The 21,657-nt window shown below is 38.0% G+C and overlaps 1 protein-coding gene and 1 long non-coding RNA gene across 2 annotated transcripts in view; one reads left to right on the forward strand and one right to left on the reverse strand.

The window, feature by feature from the left end:
• The window catches only part of AK5 (adenylate kinase 5), a 93,749-nt gene that overhangs the window by 31,930 nt on the left and 40,162 nt on the right, over positions 1-21,657 (reverse strand). The window contains exons 7-8 of the mRNA XM_035333313.1: positions 13,979-14,069; positions 7,591-7,667 (exon numbers count right to left, since the gene is read on the reverse strand). Of these exons, the coding sequence (XP_035189204.1) occupies positions 7,591-7,667; positions 13,979-14,069 (168 nt within the window). The remainder of the gene's footprint in view (positions 1-7,590; positions 7,668-13,978; positions 14,070-21,657) is intronic.
• The window catches only part of LOC118170774, a 45,268-nt gene that overhangs the window by 16,023 nt on the left and 7,588 nt on the right, over positions 1-21,657 (forward strand). The gene's annotated exons all lie outside the window — the stretch shown is intronic.

Genomic DNA, 21,657 nt, shown 5'->3' on the forward strand with positions numbered 1-21,657 from the left:
TTTCCTATTGCTTGCTCCCTTCTAAGCTTGGTGCAACCCATGCCCAGCGTAACACGCTGCAGCGCTCATCCAAGGCTCTACGCAGTACCACATTTGATATAAAGCTCTGTTCTTTAAACTGCCAGTCATAATTTAGCACTGCAAGTCAAGGAGAAAAAAAAAAGGCAGTTTTGTTTCAGGATGGCACTGCAAAAATTAGCAGGCACCATTGTCTTGAGTGGCAGATGATCAGGTCTTGAGACAGTGACCAAGGGCTGGGGGCAGTGCTCAGCCCTGATCGCATTAGGCATTACCAAAAGCAGACACATGCACAGGCACACGGCACACAGATACATGACTCTCAGAACTGAAGCAGGGAGAAGGAGGGAAGAAATGTAGACCCAGGAAGTGTAGCTAATGAGAACAGACCTTTTAAAATATGGAAATAGAGCATCGCCTGAAAGAATTTGGCATGGAGAAGGACATGAACAGGGTGTTGTAAAATAAGATCAGCATGTGGCCTCACATCTGTGATTTGCTGCTATCAAGGCAGAATTTGACAGCTGTACTCAAATCTTTCTCTCTCAACAACCTTTGAGACCAGCTTAACTTTTGACCATGCCTATTCTGAGTTTCCTAAAACACTTATTTATGTTTTATGAGTTAGTTTATAACAACAAGGAGCTTCTACAGTATTTATGAAGAAGTAATCTGCTGAAAAGGATTTTAACCATGAGAACACTTCACCAGTCCAAGAGGTACTACTGTGAATCCTGTGTGGATCCTGATGTGGATCCTATTTGCATTAACTCTGTGGGATGCCTGATATTTTCCATGAATTATACAGGTTCTCTGGGCTGTAAAGGTAGACATGTAAAAGGTAGAACTCAGATTTAGCTGCAAAATTGTTTTTTGTGCATGGAAGGAGAAGGCCTCTAGTTTGGCAACAGAGAGGCAAGCTGGTATTAGGAAAAGAGGTATGCTATCCTAGTACTATTTCCAGAAAAATGAGGGTGAGGCATGACAAATTGTAATGCTTTGTTCTACAGACACCTTGCACAAGTCACAGAGCTGCGTGAGTTACTGCAGAAGTATTCACTGAAGCATAAATGCGGCACATCTTGAAGAACGATGCTGTCACTGTTGTTTAAATCTTCAGTAACTTGCCTAAGCTCACCCTCCTCGTAACCGAGTCTTCACTGAGGGGTAATCTTACCATGTCCTGCCCACCACAGCTGAAGGAACAACTTCTGGTTCAAACATAGGAAAGATGGAAACACAGAGATTTCACCTAGCCTTGACAATTCAGTCCCCCCTCATACACACATCACCAGAAAGTAAAGCTAAATAACGTCAGTAAAAGGAGGAAGGACCAAACATCTGTTTTCTGTCATTCCAAATTAAAAATGCAGATTGAGTTTATGGCAATATTTCTTGCCCATTTTGCTATGGTTTGCATGGGGGGAAACCAAGTGGTTAGCTGTCTTTTACATGCCTGAGATCAAAGTGTACCATGGTGATATTGAAAGAGAGAAATAATTCTTCAAACTTGCAAAATGATACAGAAGCACCAAAATACACTTGATTTGAGCTTATTAAGGGAGCACTTTGTAACAGGCAAACTGTAGTACTTTGTTTCTAGAACTGATTTTTTTTTTTTTTAGCATTTAATAGGATAGTTTCCATGACAACTTGAACTGAACAGATTGTTCAATGACTTCAGTACATTTCTATTAAACATCTTTTCTCTGTAGTTAGCCCTGCCTCTCCAGCTCTATTTGGATGCTTATCTATTTGGATGCTTATGCATTGTTGTTTTTTTTCAGATATGCTTAAACTGGATTGGACTCCACCTTTCTGTGCTCTTTAACAAACACAAATGTTGAGGGACAGAGTTTCACAACTGTTCTCTAAGTTTCCAAGAGTCCATCTTCTTTTCTGTGCCACACTCCAGTTTTTAACCAGTTTTCCTGTAGAATCAGAATCTGTGGTTCAACTTGATGCCACTGTCTACCAGCGAAAGAGAAATGCCCACCACAGAGACGTTCAGCATTAGGAGGAGCCCAAAGGCCTTCTGGATACTTCTGGTCATTTCGCCTAGGTTTGTAATTAATGCTGCACAGCATATGCAAATAAAACTGCCGTTATACCAGAAGGTCCGTATGTTCTCAAGTGAAGAGAAAGCATGATTAATATAATATATTGTAGGTCTGATCCCCTTCAATTATTTAATCACTCTTTGTCCAATATTGAATGGCAGCTTTAGAAGTCCCAATGAAAGTTACTCCTGCTAATGGAAAAGTGTGGTTTGCTCTTTGCCATATTGTAACGTCAGCCTTGGAGCACTGTGTCTGAAGTGCTGAATAACTTTTGGACTGAATCTTCTAGGTGTAGAGAAAACGGAGTCAAAACACAGTTAAAACTGGTATAAAACATTGTAAATACAGGAAAGTGATCTTTGGTTTCATCCATAGAGTTTTAATTACAAGAGGCTTTAAATTTGCTGTTGCTCATGCATTTTAGGAACATTTGGGTTCTGCTAGCGCATTTGAAAGGCTTTCAGGGCCTTTTCATTATCTCTCTTGAATATTCAAGTTTCAAGCTAGGATAATCAGTCAGGCCAGAAATGTTGTTACACTCTCGGTAACAACAGAGTCTGTTTTTCATCAGTTTGCTTAAAGCTTTCCTCCTGCTCCCCTGCAGCCTAGATTTGTATGTGCTCTGGGTGGGAAGCAACAGCGAGCTGCAAGCAGAATTGTCACTGCATGGCAACAACTTTTAATCAAGAGGTTGTTTCCTCTCGTTAGAATGAGAGTAAATCTCTTTGAGAGCTTTTTTTTTCCTCCACTACACTTTGGTTTTGCTTGTTGCTTTTCAAGTGAGCTGTCACATTTTCTAATTATAATACATTCTGCACTTACATCAAAGATTGGGTTATGCAATTTACTTAATTCAATAGATTGCTTGTCACTGCTGAACAGAAAACCCTTTATTATCTTTCTGTCTTTTTTACATCTACTTTTCCTAGATCTTTGACATACTTGGAAAAAAAAACACACACACACACACACACATACACACACAAAACCCCACAAAGCAGTCTTTCCTTTGCATATGCCATTGCATTTACCTAATTGCACAAGTAAGCGTGGTATAACACTGGGAGGGTACGGAAGAAATACCTCAGTCATAAACTGACAGTTTTCCTTGAGACACAAAAATGTGTTTTCATGTTCTGTAGATTTGAAAACATATCTGCTCTGTCCCCCAAAACACAGAAAATACAAAAACATTATAGATAGATAAAATTGTTTAAAGAATTTTACTTGGACTTGACCTGCTGTTCATTACCTTGATTGTCGTATTTCCCAAATTTTTAAGGTTTCAATTCCACAACTACTTGTTCAGGAGTGTATTCACTCCACAATCATATAACTGTATGTTATAAATTCTTCTTTAATTATTCTAAATATTCCTCAGACTAACTAAGATTGTCTTGAAAGCCTTGTTTTCACAAGAAAATAATTGGATGCTCTTTTGTTCTGGAAGTCCTTTATAGTATTCACTGATGTGAATTTTTTAATGCTCCTTTTTAGCCTGAATGCACTTGAAATAAGCCAAATGGTAGGTTGCTAATAAAAAATCCAGTTCTTATAGTTAAATCTTGTCTGATCTTTGGAAACAAGTGGCATTATATCAACAGCCTGTCTGTGAAAGTTAAGAAATTTAATGGCAACTAGAAACAAACAGAGTGAGCAGTGAAAACCTGCCTCCCACTTGAGGGCATTCCGCAACAAAAGGCGCTCCTTGTTAAACCAGCCAGGCACTGTACATGGCAGTGAGTTCTGCAAACTGAGGATGTTCTAAAAAGCCCAGGTCTTCCCTCATCAGAAGCTGTGCCCTTGCAATCAAAAGTGAGTGCCCAAAAAGATATTCCTGTGCCTTAATATAGGTGAAATACTGTGCTTTGTTTTTCAACCAAGTCATGAGTAGCATAATTGTTGCTCCAGCAAAGGGTATAAGGAGCGCTACCATGTGGATCTTTGGCTGGTTCACCCAGTAGGCATTCCTACTGAGAGCTACTGACTGCTTTTATGGTATTTTTATAATAATATATTTTGGGCAGTTGTTCTAAACAGCTAGCTTATTCTTCCTGCAGTATGGGATCTGACAGCTAGACACCTGAGAGAGAACAGAAATTAATATTTGTGTTTTTGAAAAATGATTGTTTTTTACTTAAAAATAACATCAGTATTTCCCTTTTGCTTTTCAGTGCTGTAGGGACGTAGTGATCACAAGTGTTCTAGTTCCTGAGGAATTCATGCATAGCCAGTAGAAAACAGGTTAGCTTGTTTTTAATTGTTACATGAATTAACTTAAAAAATGACTCAGAAAAAGCTTGAGTTTTTTTATTAAACATACTTTAAAGGAACATTCACTCTCCCCTGTGTATTCCTCTGGAAAAGCTAGAACTTAGTCTGAGCTAGCGTTGCTTTGCACTGTTTCACTGGTAGGTACAGAGCATTTCCAAAGCACTTTGCTGTACTTTGGAGCACTGCTAGGTGAGGTGATGACTACATGGGGAGGGAAACTACACCACAGGTTCTCCTTGTTCCTGCCTGAGGGTGGGAGAGGTGATTCTGGCAGAAGCAGTGCATGTCCTGAAGAGCTCAGGTAATACCTCATTGGCTTAGTTTACACTGGAGAATTTCCTACCTCATTTCAAGAACGAATAAATGCAAAGGTGTCTGTGTACGTCTGTTTCAGTTGTGCCAAGTACTCATCCTTAGCTGTGGCTTTGTCTTCAGTACACGCTGTGTACCGCTGTAACCCCCAGCTTCTCTTGCTCAGTGACTACCAAGATGTTCTGCTAAAACTCAACCATTTTTAGCAGCTCAGCTGTGCAAGGTTGCTTAGAAACAAGCCTTCTTATCCCCCACATTCTCATGACACATTTCCTATGCAATAACATCACTGCGTGACACATTTGTATCCAGACAAGCGTTCCTTTTCCACTTGAGATTCTCAGTGTAAAGGTTGTTGGTGCTTCACACAATTCGCAAACAGAGTGCGGTAAATCACTGGAGTATTAAATCACTGCCACAGCCAAAATGAGCTCAACTTTTGAATGCTTTTCACTCCTGAATTTAGTTATTGATCTATTCTTCCTGAGAGTAATTTCTAATTTTGTTTGTCAGGCTGGCTAACTGGAAGGTATTATGACTGTATGGTAATGGCTGCCTTCTCTGCTTTGGTATAGAATACTTGCATTGTAACAAAATTTAGACCCTAAGGGCACGTTTGCAGTTGTTTTCTCCCTTATTTTCTTCATATCTGTGTAAAAGCCCATATAAAGTGGCTATAAGAATATTATCAACGGAACTAATTACACTTTTTAGATGTCACTGGTAAGTATCAATTATATCTACTTGCAGCTGAAGATGGTCATTGTCGGCCACTTGGCATTTGCGTATCACTTTATGACTGAAGGGTTTTTAGCACTGTTTTTACTTAATTCTCCTTCTCTGTTTGGTAAGAGTGTTACACTCTTTCCAGTATGGCAAAATAACAAAAAAAGCTAACAGCCACATCTGGTAGAAGGAATAATTCCTATTGACAAAGACAACAAGGTCCCATCATAGTCTTCTTGTTTAGTCTCATGTAAGAACCACATGCAACTTCATTCAAAGCTACAGTCAGTGCTTTTACGGACTGTGCAATGTATCACTGGGGAAACATATAGTTGGAAATTATAAATTAGTACAATTTTCATATATTTCTTTCTTAATGTTATTTTGTAACTGTAAAGCTCCTTGTGCATGTTATTTTAACAGCATTTCAAACATTATGAACCCAGAGTGTAATTTCCACAGTGTTTATACTCTGCCAAAAAGGATGTCTTTTGTCAATAAAGATGCAAAATTTAGTATCAGCAGAACCCAAACATGATTTAAATACATATTCCTGCTTTATGGGACATAAAGACCTATAAAGATCCTGCTCTAAACAACCAGTACAGTCTTTACAAAGATGAGAAACTAAAGAGTTTCCTGGGGTAGAGAATGTTTTATGAAGGATTTATGAAAGAATGGAATTTAAAATGGGATTAGGACACCAAAGCATGCTGTCTGCTTGACAAGAAGACAAACTGAAATAACCTTGTCAAAAAGAACAGTAAAAGGATCAAGACTTAATAGGAATCAACAGGGCTAGAACATGCAGCATGTTGCAGGTGAGGATGGAGTATTGCGCTGAATACGGTGAAAGAAAATGAGTGGATGGATGGTACTGGATGAAATTCAGTTTTCTTCGTCCTGATTTTATCACTAGCTTTGACATTTCTCAAGAAAAGATGTCTTCCAGAAATAATGGGGAAAGAGATGAGAACAGTCTCAACTGCATTTGAATGGATGATAACAAACACTAACATTCTTGGCCAAGTTGCTCACAAATCTGGGAAAATAGCTGTGGTATTTGTGAAGAAAGAAGAGTCATGCAAAATTGAAAGGCAGAAACCAAAACCTACAAAACAACCACCCTTAAGTATGGCAGTGTGATAGGCAGATAGCTTTAAAAAGGAAATATTTTTAATTTTAAGTCAGTCATTTAGTGCTTTAACAGCACAGTAACAAGAGTAATGCTTAGCACAGTATCCAAGCCATGCACAGGACATTTTACTTTAATTTTAGTACAGACTTGTATCTTTCGCTGACTACAGAATCATGATGTGGTTGAGATTGGATGGGTTGGAAGGCAACCTGCTCCCAACCTGCTCCAGTGCTCAGTCACCCTCACACTTTCCTGATGTTCAGATGGAACTTCACGTGTTCCAGGTTGTGCCTGCTGCCTCTTGTCCTGGCATTGGGCACCACTGACCAGAGCCTCGCTCTGTTGTCTTTGCACCCTCCCTTCAGATTTTTGTATGCATTAATGAGACTTCCTCTGAGCCTGTTCTTCTCTAGGCTGAACAGTTTCAGCTCCCTCAACTCATCCTCACACAAGAGATACTCCAGCCCCTTCATCATATTGGCCCTTAGCCCTTGACAGTAGCTCCATGTCTTGTACTGGCATCCAGGACAGGATGCAATACTCCAGATATGGCCTTACCACAGCTGAGTAAAGAGGCTGTATACACACTTTGATGAATGGAAAAGCTGGTTTCAACGCACTGTAAGCATTTGTAATTATTTTTATAAGGACTTTTCTTTTTCAAGAGAAGTATGTTTCATTTGGTTTGTTCTACTTTTTTTTATTATTATTATTTTGTATTTTCATCCCTCTTTTGAAAATTGTTTTATTGTCTGTTCTTAAATACATAGTAGACTTGTAGTGCATTCCAACAATTCTTTGCAATATTTGGCAACACTTTGAAATTCACAGAGGATTTTCAGCAGTGTATAGTAATGGAAGATATGGGCTCTTAATAAACATTCACTCTTCTCATAATCAGAAAGCAACATTTGTGTGTCACAAATTTACTAATATTGCACTTAAAAGCATTTACACTGAGCTACACTTGCAGTTCAGTTACACTGCTTAGACAAACTGTATAGCAGTATATACATAATCTAGAAAACTCTCCAGAGAGAGGTGTTATATACATAAAATTACCTGGTCTTCGAAGTCAAATTCTGTATAAACAGGATCTCCAGGATCCATAATCAGACCGCAATCTAGTTCATTTGGCCCTAAAATAGGAAAGAAAATTTGATATTAGAAACGTATTGGAAATTTTCTCTGTATGTGATGAAACACTCTGATATTTCCAATTATCTGTAAGTATGCAAGATCTGTGATCCAAGGATTTATTAAGATGAGCTAGAAAACCTGGGTGAGCAGTATTCCATTAACAAAGCCCTCAAAGCATCTATAAAACTATAACAACTCTTCATATGGGACAGATCTACTAACCAGTGAATTGTTTCAGCTAGCTTGCAAACTTACTGGGCAGTGTGTTCTGCGTGCCATGACTTGCAGTTGTAACACTGCCACGGGGATCTTAGCTTAGGGAAGAATACAAGCCTCAGTTAGGAACCATAAAGGAAGTACTGACTAATCAGCAATTATCAAGTATGGATACTGGAATGACGTTGATGGGGGATTAAAGCAGCATGCTTGCAGCAGTAATAGTCCTTGTTGCTCTCCCACCCTTTCCTAGGTGACAGTGTGGCTCTCTCTCTTCTGTCCATCATCTTCCTGTGTTGGGATCAGTAAGTTGTGCAGCCTCTTTCACTTGGGATGACAAAATTCGGTTGCTGAGAAGACTTGAGCTGGCTGAGCTTTACTATCTTAGATTCAGCTGGACAGCTGAAGGTGCAGGTTAACAGAAAATCGGGCTTGGTATATTGAGGTGGGTAACCACTGCTAAACAAGAATGGGAGGATTAGCCACCTTTCTTTCTATCTAAGTGTAGCAAGGCTGTAGCAAGGACATCACATTTGTTTTCCGACATCACCACCCCATGCAGTTTATCTCACTCCTGGGCAGTGAGGAAGGAGAGTCTCCTGTGCCCTCCAGATGGTGCAACCCTAAACCAAATCCTGCAAATATTCAACACATTAAAATGTCAATAGACAGGTGCCTGCAAGATTATTTATCACAACATTAATAAAATTAGATAATGAAATACTGCAAGGACACACAGGGTTTTAAACGTTATAAGCAGCCACGAGTGGGCCCGATAATCTGTCTTCATATGGGAAGCAACAGGAAACACCAGGGGTGTATAACATAAATACGTAGTACTGGGCCCTCGTGGCCCCAGTCAGACTATGTCACTGGTGAGGAAGGGGAGTCAACCCCATCCCTCCTGGGCTACAGGTGTCCCTACCCAATGTCCTTACAAGTGCTGGCCCAGAGGGTTCGTGGTTTTAAGACCAGTGTCGGCCTGGAAATGATTTCTCACTGTGAGATGCTGTGTGGATGGCTCTCTGTTACCAAGCACAATTCATAACAGATTTTGCAGTTCAACTTGTGCCAGATGCATTTACACATTATCTGCTTTTGTTTGTTTTTAAAGTTTACATAGTAATAATCTATGTAGGTGGTGAACTAAACATTGTTGAGAGAGACAACAGAAGAGAGGAACTGGATGTCATGATGACTAAAACCATAACTGCTTGGCAGAAGGGATGGTCCAGGGTACCTTAACCCATATTAGAATTGCTGCCAAAGTCATCTTTGATGCAACTCTTCAGACTGCGTAAGAGGCACCAGTGAAAGACTTGGGCCTACCATCTGCTGCTGTTTTTTGTTGGTGTTTTTTTATTTTTTTATTTTCCCTAATGTTCATGTATACTTTAACAGATTGTTATAAAAAAAAGGGATTAAATAATTTCTAGCATACAATGCCACATGTATATATGCCGCATGTTCTCTGGCATATACACTTTGCAGCCTTTTGAAAATACCTCTCTGTAAAAGATATATGCAAGCAAATAGAATTACAGCTACTGAGAAGCTTAATTTTTTTTTGATTTATTTACACAGCTGACATCTCATTCTTGATACTGTGTCATTGTTGGTAATATGATTTACCTAAGACTCAACTGCTACTACCACTAGCCTACCTTGACCCATCAATCACTTTTAACAGCACTTGTGTGCAAGTATTTGATTAACTATCACTTAACTACGAAGAGCAGTATCTCTCCCCAGCTAGGAGCATTAATATGAAATATGGTGCTGGGAACTTAATGTGAAGCTCAGGCTGAAAACGAATACTCATGCATAAAGTATCTTCAGTGACAAAAGCCATAACGGCTATACAATGTTAATGAGTTTGACCACTGAAGTATCTTAAGGGCTTTTATCTTGAACTAGGACACCAGTTTCCTTGGGGAAGCATAACTCTTTTCCAGAGAATATTCGAAGGTCAGGAAAACTGGAAATGTCTTTTCTTTCTTGGTTCAATGAAAACTAACAAAAACATAACCATCTATCGCTGACCAGTGTACAGATTACCCCTAGTGCTGTATGAATAAGCATGAGTTGTTTGCTACTTTACAGCTCAGTTTTTTGTTGAAGGGAGTATATTTTGGTGAGTTTAGACTAAAGTTTGCTAGATCAGGTCTTCTAGGGGAGGAGAACAGGCTCACTAACCAATCACTAGTACAAGTGGCAGCAGAAGCATGCCAGATAGCCACTGTGCTAGTGGGAGACAGTAGTTCTAGCAGTAGGCAAAGCTAGTGACAAGGCTAAAGCTGAAAGGAGGATGCTAGGAAGAATGGATAGTGCGAAACTCAGCTCAAATTCTCTGAGTTTCAATCATCAACATTTTATGTAAAACTTGTGGCAATATCTAGCTATGAAAGGAGAAACAAAATGCTGGCTTAAGGAAAGGAGGAGGATTTGCTAAAGAATTTGGAAATGAACATGCCTTGATGCTTTAAATGAGTTTGCATCCTGCAGATCTTGCCTTCTTGCAACAAAACAGGATCATAAGTAAGTTTCATTGCATTTTCTGAGTAAGTTGTGTTGTTTTTCCGTTTGATAATTGGGTAGACTGAGAACTAGGTTATAAAAAACAAAAACAAAAACATTTGTTTACCACTGAGAGGGAAGTATTATAGTCCGAAGTTTCCTAGTTTCTTTCAGATGGATGTCCCATTCCATTTGATAATCTCAGCTCTTGATTAACTTAGAGCCTTGGTGTGCTTGTATGAGCTGTTCACAAATGACGAGGAACTGTAGCAGATTTAAAAGGGGAATCTCAACAGTTAAAAATTTAAGAAAATGCATGGAAGCTCCACTGCCATGGAGAAATAACTTCCAGGCATCTGATCCAAAAAGGTACATTTGTGACTTGAAATACGCTTTCTCAATTTCAGTGTATGCATAAAGTTGAGGTAAAGGAAACTTGGTAATTATAATGTGCCCTCTGTTTTCCTTAGGGAAAAAATTGAGAGAATTTTATTATGTACAGTACTGCACAATTAAAAAATAAATCAGATGGAAGTTTTTATTAAATCCCCATTAACTGAATAATCAGCTCTCCAGGGAGGAGGGGGCTGCTGAAAAAAGTAACAGCACATCACCTAGAATGCATTCCCTCCCTGCCCCCATTTTTTTTCCTAGACTTTGCATTTGACACTGAAGGCATCATTCATAAAGATTCGTCTTGCTAGGGACTCAATAGGATCAGCACTGAGGGAAGAGTTGAATTAATGGGTGGCTGCATTTGTCCAGGGGGTTGCTGACAGGAGTTACTGCCAGGGCTGACAGTCTGGGAGAATGACTGACTCCCTTGTCCCCTGAAGGGGTGCAGGGCTGTACTCAGTTGCTTCTTTCCCCATGAGGCTGTACTTTTAAATTTAATGTTGTATTTCAGGCATTGTTTGTTGCTCCCAGGCTGAATTCCCCAGGACTGGTAATGGAAAGTTAGGAGGGTATGGCTGTTATGGGCTCGTGTGTGGTTCCTACCAAAGAAATGTACCCCAGAACCCAGGGCTGCAATGGTCATAAACGTCTCTGGTCCTATAAAATACTTTAGTGCTTGTGTGTGTGTCACTTTCTCCAAAAGCATATTCATCCTTAAGTTTTCATAAATGCAAATGGCAGGCCTTGCTTTTTTCAGTTCACTAAATTCACTTACACGGAGGAGCTAAATTGTACTGATCTCTCTAAATTTAGCCGCGGTTAATTTAACTTCCTGTTACAAGGTAGCTATATACCATCATGTGAAGTAACTATGCTCCTTAGTTTGGGCAAATCATTTTATGTATTTCCAATCCTTGCTTAAATCTCTTACTTATTTGAAGTCCTGGTAACAATACTATTCAGTGTGGTTCATTGGCTCGAATATGCCCATACTCATGTTTTAACAACTATAGTATTTGCATTGTCTAATGCTGTCATAAAAGTACTTTAAGACTATCCTGTGAAAGATATTGCTTCTACTAACAGCAAGTTTAAGCTCAATACAAAAAAAATTGTCCTTTTATGTTATGGAACAAGCTCTGAAGCCCTGTCTAATAACTGAGTTAATACATGTTGCATATAAGCACTTGAGCAAGAAATGCTTGGAAGATAAATTTTCAGTGTGATAGAATACAAACAATTTACTAGAGGACTGATTAGCATTAGAATGATTACAATTTCATTTGTCTCTCAGTAAGATGCTTCTAATACAGATTTTATTGCAACCTTATTGAATTTCATGACAGGTTGTTGCTCTTAGCAACTGTCTTAATATGTCATAAAATGCCACAATGAGAAAATTTCTATTATAATCCATAAAAATATGCCGTTGTTTTCTTTCAGCATATATTGTTATACAGTTACAACTGGATCTTACAGGTACATCATATGAATTAGTTTTTTGATGTGAAGACATTAAAATATACTAAGTCTCTGTTAGCCACCAGGAACCAAAATATATTGCAATATCACTACAAAGATTAAAAGACAAAAAGTGATTAAGGGAATGCTGGAATTGCAGCCTCTAGGAATTAAATATGATCACTAGATATCCTACTTTGAATCTTCGTACCACTATTAGTGCTCATCTTAGGCACTAATTAGATGATTGTGGCATAGTTTCTGACGTGGCTCATGGCTCTCCCATTATTTTTGTGAAGAATTTATTAAGTATAAGCTCATACTTTCAAGGAACAGACTGGGACTCATCCCAGATCACAAACATTTTGTGTGAATTGTTCAGCTTTTGCCAATCTCTGCTTGTCAGAGTTAGCACATTTATGCCATGTGTTTCATCTGCTTGCTATTCAGTATTTAGATCATTCAATTAGGAAATCCAGAGGTAATCATCAATACAATACAATAAAGTGGAAATGTCATTCTAGGTTAGGAATCAATCTCTTCTCCCCTAGAAATAAGGCTGTGCACAAAATGGGTAAGTGTGCCACTTAATAGAGAAAGCTGGTGGTCTTTTTTCTTGTGTGCATCTTACCCTGAAGCTGACCACTAGAAACCTGTTTGTTAGGTAATGCACTTTTAATCATTCTTTTTCACCCCTCATTGATAATTTGTCTTTATCTCTTTTTGAACATTATCAAAATGAGCTATCCTGGAACCTCCTTTCAAATCTTCAAAGTATAACGTAGTCTCTTTGTCTGAAGCAACTGCCCTTTGCACACCTCACTAGTAGACAAGAAGTAATCCCCCATGTTGTCAAAAAGAACTAATGGATGTCTTGCTCCTACTAGATTTCACCATTTCTCCTTCCTTGTCAGGCCTTCATCCATTTCTCCTTCCTTGGCAGGCCCCAGATGATTGCTCATGATTATGAATGACTGAAGCCATCTTGTCTGCCAATTTAGGGCAGACAAGTTTTCCCTTAAACAGAGGAGAGATCAGATATACGATTTTCTCTACAACTCATATCTAATCTTAGTTTTAATAAAGCTAGTAAATTTTACAGGAAAACATTTCACCGAAAATTTTCTTTGTGTGTTGTTTTGCATTACAACATTTATGACCTCATCTATAACCTTCAACATCTACTCAGAAGGCAGCCAGAGATGCCATCTGCAAAAGGAAAATTGTATAGTTACCAAGGAACATTTTTCATTCAAAATTCAGTAAGCATGAATAATAATAATAAGGAAAAAAAAGCAAGCAAACAAAAACCCTTCCTTGCACACAGTTTCAGAATTAGTACCAACTGTTAGGGAGGGAGTATGATTGTAAATCTCTTAGGATAGGTTTGCTGGTGACACTGAGGTATCATCTGGAACTAAGCCAGAGACAACTGGAATTGATAAACATATGATTTTTGCATTAATGATACAGCTTAGTGGATTATCTATGTTATCTTAAAGTGAGCTAATAGAAAAGCAAGATGTTAGCTAGACTGCATGAAGTTTTCAAGTGCAAAGATTTTTATTTTTTTTTGTCCTTGGTTGTGCAAATGTTTGAGTTGGGTCAAGATTTTGTTACAGTACATACATTCATACTCAAGGAATATAAAAAAAAGACATTCCACAAATGTCAAATGCAGTAGAAAAAATGTGGTTCTTTAAATCTTGCATTAACTCACCTGCTGCAGCCTCTTTGTTAGCAAATAGCTTACTGTCAACTGCCAAACTTATATCAAAGAACACTTCTTCTTCATCTCTGTCTGCATCAAACTATTAAGAAAAAAAAAAAAGGTGGCAGTCAGACACTACTTACTACTTGGCTGATCACCAATGTGTAATCCCAAGACTTTTAATTTGATAGGAACATTTCTAATTTTCTGGGTGCTGTCCATTGCAAGCTTTAAGTACTTCAACTCAATTTTTACTGAAAACTGAACTAAATTTGTAAATCATTTTGTCCATTTCTAATACCTTGTCAGGAATGGTAACTACAGTTAAATTGAGTTGGTCTCAGAAAATGAAGTTTCAAAGCAGAAAGCAATACTAGTAATACCTATTAAATGCTTTATATGATTGAAAAAAATGACACCGTAGAGACTGGAGAAGTGATTACTTTCTTTTCTGGCTCTTCAGAGATTAATGTAATTACGTATATTTAACTTGCAAGTGAAAAATTTTCAGCAACTTCTAAAAGCAATTTTTGTAATAGGTATGTGTGTATGACTTCAAGTAGCTATGCAAAATTCTTATTGAAAAGTCAACTATTTTTGAAAGTGTGTCTGTTATTTAGAAAAGAAAGCTTTTCTTGCTCTGGCACTAGCACAAAGTATACTGACTCAGTTACAAATTAATGAAATTAGGGAAGCAAAGCTTCTTTAAAATGACAAATAATTGAGTTTCTTTCTATTTTGAACTTTTTTTTTTTTTTTCATTTATTCTGTTTTTTGATAGTTTGACCTTGCATCTCCCAGGTTTTCTTTCTCTTTTCATTAGGATGGCCAGGTGACATTGGACAGGTTTTGTTTTGTTTCCTCCTTGATAATGTTTATCAAGAGTTATTAGTTTAGATCATCATCACTTGTTGAACTTTTTGGGAAGAAAAAAAGTACATCTTATTACTCTTACTCTGAAATTCTTATAATTTCTTGAATTAAGGCCAGTTACATTACTGTGGAAAAAGGGAAGACTGTAACCCCATTTACTGGAGCAACCAAATAATGGTCACAAGATGCTGGTCATTCACTCCATGCCCCCTGTATGAGTCACTACTTTCAATCATTTTACATTTTCAGTGTAGCACGTCTTAGGATGCAGAAATGAACCCCAGAAAAGCACTATACTACTGATTACGTGCTTATTCTTCCAAGTACAAAATTGTTGAGCACCTTTTCAGATATCTCACCAGCAGTAAAAATCATAGGCAGGGAAAAACTTTAGAGAGACAAAGGGAAGGGAAAAACTTTGGAGAGACAAAATGAAACCCTAGTAGGACCTTGGCTGCTGACATTTAAGGAAATTGAGTTGTTTTCTCAATATTTGTCATAGAATACGGCACAATAGTTAATAAGATTAGAGTGGTACTGAATTGCTTATCTAGCACCCAGCATTGCCAAAACAGTATCAGTTTTTTCATTATGTCTTATGATGACTTATGTAGCATTTATACTACGTAAGCTGTTCTGTCACTGCTTAATGAAATTTGCTTTCTTATGGAATTTTCCACAAGCACCTCAAGGTAAACCCAGAGGCAGATCAGCGCAAAAATATTTATTTTGGACAGCAGATATCAGAAAGTCCAAAAATAGGGAAAGAACTTTAAAGAGACAAAGGCTAGATCTGCAGTATGAATGGGCTTCATGAATGAAAGAAAATGGATGATTGTGAGAGGCCAGAGTATTTAAGAGGAAGGCAGATGTGGAAAGTTTTCTGCCAGCAAGTTAAACTCTCAAAACCTGAGTGCTCAAATGTGAATGGTATTAGCCCTAATTTAAATCTTTATTAAGGTCTTAATACATAGGTTTATGCTTAGCTCAGCCCAAGAGATCATTTCTACCACAGATGAGTCTCCTATCATTGCCAATCCACATGGAATTTTCAGACTGGTTTTTGAAATTGTGGCTCTGACTTGGAGGACCACTTAGAAGTTCATGCTGTGGTGCAGCATCGTTGTCTATCTGGGCAGACCTATCTATTCTTGAGGAGGAGTTTTGCCATTTTTATTTATTTATTTATTTATTTACCTATTAGAAGAGTTTAATCTTAATTTATGTCAAAATTGAAGCTTGTGGAAGAACAGGTCTTAAAGTGTTAGGCTGGGAATTTTATTATCAGTGGACATTATTATGCAGAAAGCGCAGCTTTGGAATTTCCTTGTTGATAAGGAAAGAATATCAATCTCTGCAAATTCTTTTGCATTGGTCTTTCTCTGAGGAAGTATGGGGTCGTGATTTTCTTCTATCAATTCTCAGCAAAAAAATATATGCATTTTATTAAGTATGCTAGGGAAGATGTCATATAATATAACATTTGTGGATATGTGTAGCCATAAAAACCAGTAAATTGTAATCAGGTTGCGTCTAATCATTACTGCGTAGGTCACACCCCACTTGGAGAGATGACAGGCTTGCTTTCTCATTAGTAGCATTCCTTTGAGTAATCCAGTTTACCATGAAAAAATGCATGATCAATCTCAAAATGTTCTGAAAGTTCCAAGAATTTGAAAGATCAACTTCCCCCATTCAAAGAACACCAGCTGTGCTTCAGCACGCTGAAAAATCTGAGCTCTATAATGAAATCCTATATTGTGACCCAAAGAAAACCAATTATTTGAATCTTGCACATAGGCTCAGTTTTCCCCTTGCAAAATGAGAATTGTAATACCCTGAGCCACAGGAAGGCAAGGTAGCTTTCATAGAGAAAATATTTTTGAAAGAAAATAAGTAACTGTGTGAGTTCTGTACTTCATTGAATTGCTAAACATTTTAAAATGAAATCCTTTGATAATTATTGGAGGCTTGAATAAAACATAACAGGTACTCAAACAACCCTATTCACAAAGAACAAACAGCAGTAAAACTCTTTTTAACAGAACATGCCTAAATCGATAGGTTGCTTTTCCTTCTGAAAACAGCCCCCTGCCTGCTTCAAAACATACCTCTCTGCAGCTTAATTATCTACTGGTATCTTTATGGATGGCTCAGTTCAATTATAGTCAAGGTCTATGTTGTAGAGAAATACAATTTTATTAAACATGCCACTGAAACCATTTGCAATAAACAAGACCCGTTAACTGTACTGTTACCTGAACTGATATAACCTTTACCAATGATGCAGGGAGGAGCAAAGTATCTCTTCCCTGGAGGAGGATGCCTCCCTGGGAGGTCAGTGGGGTTTGAGGTCTGGACTCACTCCATAGTCTTTCCCTCAATGAGGCACTACTGAGCTTTTGTACCTTGCTATTCTGTTTTGTTGGGACAGGAAAATATGGAGGCCCTCAGCAGTTAATTGAATCGCATTTCTTTAAGAGACGTGGCTATGGCTGAGCCAACATGATTTTCCCCAACCTTTCAAAAGTGTATTTGGTGGCTATACTTGGTCAGAACCTAGAGGAGTACTTTTCCCCTTACTGACATGCTCAAAAACTGTAAGGCAGCAATCTCCACATCACTCCTGTGGTCACTGCAGAGTGGTCCTGCTTCCAAGATGCATCTCCCTGTGATTAAGGACAGCACGAGAAGCTTTTTCTACCTTCTGTCTCCATCGGTTCACTGATGCTGTACTACCTCTTCCTCCCACTCCTTTTAAAATGAAGCCAGTGAGTCCAACTCAGAAACATCATTATTTGTAGGATGTGAGTTTACCACATTCATGCACTGTATCTACACCATGCTGTTCTGCTCTAACCCAGCTCAGGGGGACACCTCCCAGGAATCAAAGTAGGAAGAGATCTCTGAAGTCTCCAATATTTCCTCTTAGTTGAATTTCAGATACTTTTGGTTTGCTCTAGCATCAATATTTAGTAGAGGAATGACTAGTAGAAGCCACATACCTCAGTGTGTGTGTATATATTCGAAAATAAATGGTGGCTGGCATAATTATGAACTTTCTAGAAAGTTTGTCCCAGTTTCATGAAAGACCATTCAGCTGGAGGATTTGATGCTGACACAAAACTATATATATATAATGATGAAAAATACTTTCTACATACTCTGCACTGTAAATAATTGTTCTAGGGAAAGCAGGTTGTACATGCTGCCCTCAGAGACAAAATGATTAGTGTTTCTAAATACGTGCCCAAGAAACCAGAGCCAAGAGAAGGAGCTTTACAGGAAAATGATTTGAGTTGTTGAATGTAGTGAGTCTCACTAGTCAGTGATGATAAATGGTGTTGAGTTAAAGAAAAAAGTGCACAGCTCTTCCCTTACAGGCTACTGGAGGCAGGCATCAAGGAAACTGCAGTTAAGTAGAATTTTGAGTGAGGGTGAAGACATTCAGTCTGGCACTGCCCCTGTGGACTGATTCACCCAAAGTGACCCTGCTGGTCCTTGCAGGTGGTTTATCCAAAATGACAACCCCAAAATAGAGGAAGATCATAACAGTCTTTAAAGTTGCAGTAGAGGAAAACTAGGAAGAAATCTGATTGCAGCAGACTCACAGGGAATTTTTGTTTGTGCACTTTGAAATAAAGGTTGAAATTGGGAAAACATAAAACAAATCAAGGTAGTTAAATAATATTTGCAACAGTAGATGAAAATGTACTCTCTTTTAGAACATGACGTATGTCAGTGAAAAGAAAATAAGCCATGTTCTAATTAAAATAATAACATTGGGCTAATTGCTCTATGGCAATATTCCCATCCACCTCAAAATCAAATAGAATTACGGGAATTGGATGATGAATGCTCTATTCGCTCATCTGACAGGCAGGCAAATACTGCAACAATAACTGTAATTCATAAATGCCTGAGTGTTTTCTCAGTCCTTGAAACATGTATTATGTCACTTGAAGAAGTGTCCCCAGATAGTGTACATTTAAAGGTACGGGTGATCTGATTATCAGACTCAGCTGCTGCAAGCAAGGTGGCATTCACATGTGCTCTTTTAACCTCTTGGTCTTGCCTCAGTAGGAAGTTATTCATTGCTTGTCTTCAAGAGCAGGAATGAGCACAATGCAGCCAATGTTGGTCAGGAGAGGAGGAAAAAATGAACAAACAAACAAAAAAAAAACAAACAAATAGAAATACATTGAGTTGTTCTTTTAAGTCACATCCTCAGGTATGGACCTTTCTGTGGTGTTTGACTGATCTTTGGTGATGGAAAATAGACTGTTAAATCCCATCCTGTTAGTAGGAGAGGGGATTTTTTTTTTCTTAGATAAAGCAATTTATGAAGGGAGATTTATAGCGAACGATTAGGTGAACAGGACTTGGGTTGTGCTGCTTAGTCAGAGGGTCTAATGAGATGTATGCACAGGAATGCTGAGTGTAAGCCAAGTGATGACATAACATCTGGGTGCTTGGCAGATAGCTCCTGGTGCTGTGTGCTGTGCTGGTACCCACAGCTGAGAAACTGGAGGGGCTTCCAGATGGGTGATGAGAATGACGACTTGACTGTCACATCTAACAGGGGAAGATTCAGGGCTGAGATAAGAAAAGGATGAAAAATGAGTCTGCTTCCTGTGCCCTCCCATGGGAAAGAACAATTTTAGGAATGACTATATCCAGCAGACAAAATTATAAGATACAAGGATGAGAAGAAAGTGAGACAAACTCAGAACTGAAGCAGCAAAATTTATTCTGATAAGTAAGTTTCTTTACTGCTTAATGAATCATAATTTTTAATGGATTATCTACGAATTCTCTAAGAAAGATGCTTCCAAAAAAATTAACAAAAAAATTCCAAACAGGAATTAATTCAGGGTAGAGCACAGTTTGTAAATTGCTTTACATAACTATAGCTGTCACTTCTGGCTTTATAATCCTTTAGTCAGCTAGATGTGGAAGTGAAAGACAATCATTGTTTAGGAAGTAGACAAAGCATGCATATATTATCACCTCCTGTGAAGGATTATTTTCTTTTTAAATAGAAAAAAAAAAAAAAAAAAAAGGATAAAACACAAAAAGAGAACAAGGCTTCTTGTATCATGAATATCCCATGCTTTTAAAGAGACACCCAGTTTAGAAGTCAGATTGTACTCCTGTCTTTGAGGTGTTGGTATTTTTTGGCTGAAAAACTGTTGTTCCTTTAGCTAGTAACGTAGAGAGATTCATAAGGCTGAGCCCCAGTCTGCTACAACTGTGACAAGAATTCACTATTTTAATTCATGCTGGTTTAGGCAGTTGTTGTTCCTGAAGGACTGAAAACAAATAGGTATTTTTTTTCACCCTTACCGGTACTACTAGGTGAAGTGAGACATATATTTTGGTGGATATGTGCTGCTTTATGATTTAACGACACCCTCACTGATACTTCTTTATTAGTGTTGTTTCATCGCTAGTTTGTTTCTCTTAATAATTACAAGTTAATTGTCTCGTGCAGCAAGTTACTTCCAGAGAAATTTGGAAAGAGGAAAAAAAATCAGAAATGTGAAAACAGAAAAGAAAAAAATATGTGAGAAAAAGACATGATACCAGCCATTTTGAAGGGAGGAAAGGAAAAAGAGTTGAAGCCTTGTATAAGAAAAGTAACAAGCAGAGTAGTTGAGGAATGAAGCTGGAACGTGCAGACTGGGAGCTCAGGGAACATTTCCCTATTATAAAGTACTTCTAATGATACTATTTTTTAAAAAAAAGGGAGAAGGGGACATAATGGGAGAGCTATCTATCTGTAATCCATTCTCTAATTCTAGTATCTTCTTTTTTTTTTTTTTTTATATCAAATGCTCTGAAATCTCATTTTTATAGGTATTGTATCATGTACAGAAGAACAATTACAACTGAAACTGCAGTAGAACTCACCAGTGATTTATTAAAAAAAATAGCAAAGGTCATAAATTGTTGTCAGATGAGTTTAAAAGAGAAACTCAATTGGATATATTATTACCATTATTAACATCCTAAGGACTACTCTGGGTTATCTAAAATAAACCACTTAACACTTTTTTTCCTTTAAAAGTTCCACAGAGGATTCATAAATCATTGCTGAGTCCCCAGACTTCTATCATTAGAGTTCCTTGAGTTCCACTTGTCATCTGAGTGTCTCTTGCTACGAGTGCTTCTTGTAAACAAGCACAAAGGTGAACGTTCAGCAGCCCTGAGTGGAGCTTACGGTTCTGCAGGGGGTGATGTTACCTTGTGTGTACCCCAAACTCACTCAAAATAGGTGCAATTTGAAGTAATGTTTGAAGCTGTTAGGTGCATAGACAGAATCCAGTACAGTATGAGAAAAAATAAAATTAAACCATCAAATTCAAGTAACATCTTCCATTGACATTAGGGAGAAATGAAATGACCCTCAAAATGAGTAGATACACAATTATAACTGAAACTATCTTGCACAGCTAACTGACTGCCTCAATATGACTAGATTCAGGGATTTTGTTATAGCTGATCTGAAATACAAAAAATGAGGCCAGATTCTGGCCCATCCCCATAGCAGTGCAAAAGAGGCTACCTCGGGACATCTGTAGTTCCACATCTCCCTTTTCTATTGATTTGGTGGTGTATAAACACAGCAATTACTACAAAAGACTTTTTGTTTGTTTGTTTGTTTGTTTTGTTGTTGTTCTTAAAGTGAATTTCCACTATTTCTTGCTAAACTCAAGAACATTGTGCCATGGCACACAATGTGTGAAGATGTTCTGACAGTTTAATTGCTTTCACAGTAGAATTATGTGAAGCCAGCATCCATATGTGTAATA

Source organism: Oxyura jamaicensis, chromosome 8 (assembly GCF_011077185.1).
Source record: "Oxyura jamaicensis isolate SHBP4307 breed ruddy duck chromosome 8, BPBGC_Ojam_1.0, whole genome shotgun sequence".
NCBI classification, from domain to species: Eukaryota; Metazoa; Chordata; class Aves; order Anseriformes; family Anatidae; genus Oxyura; species Oxyura jamaicensis.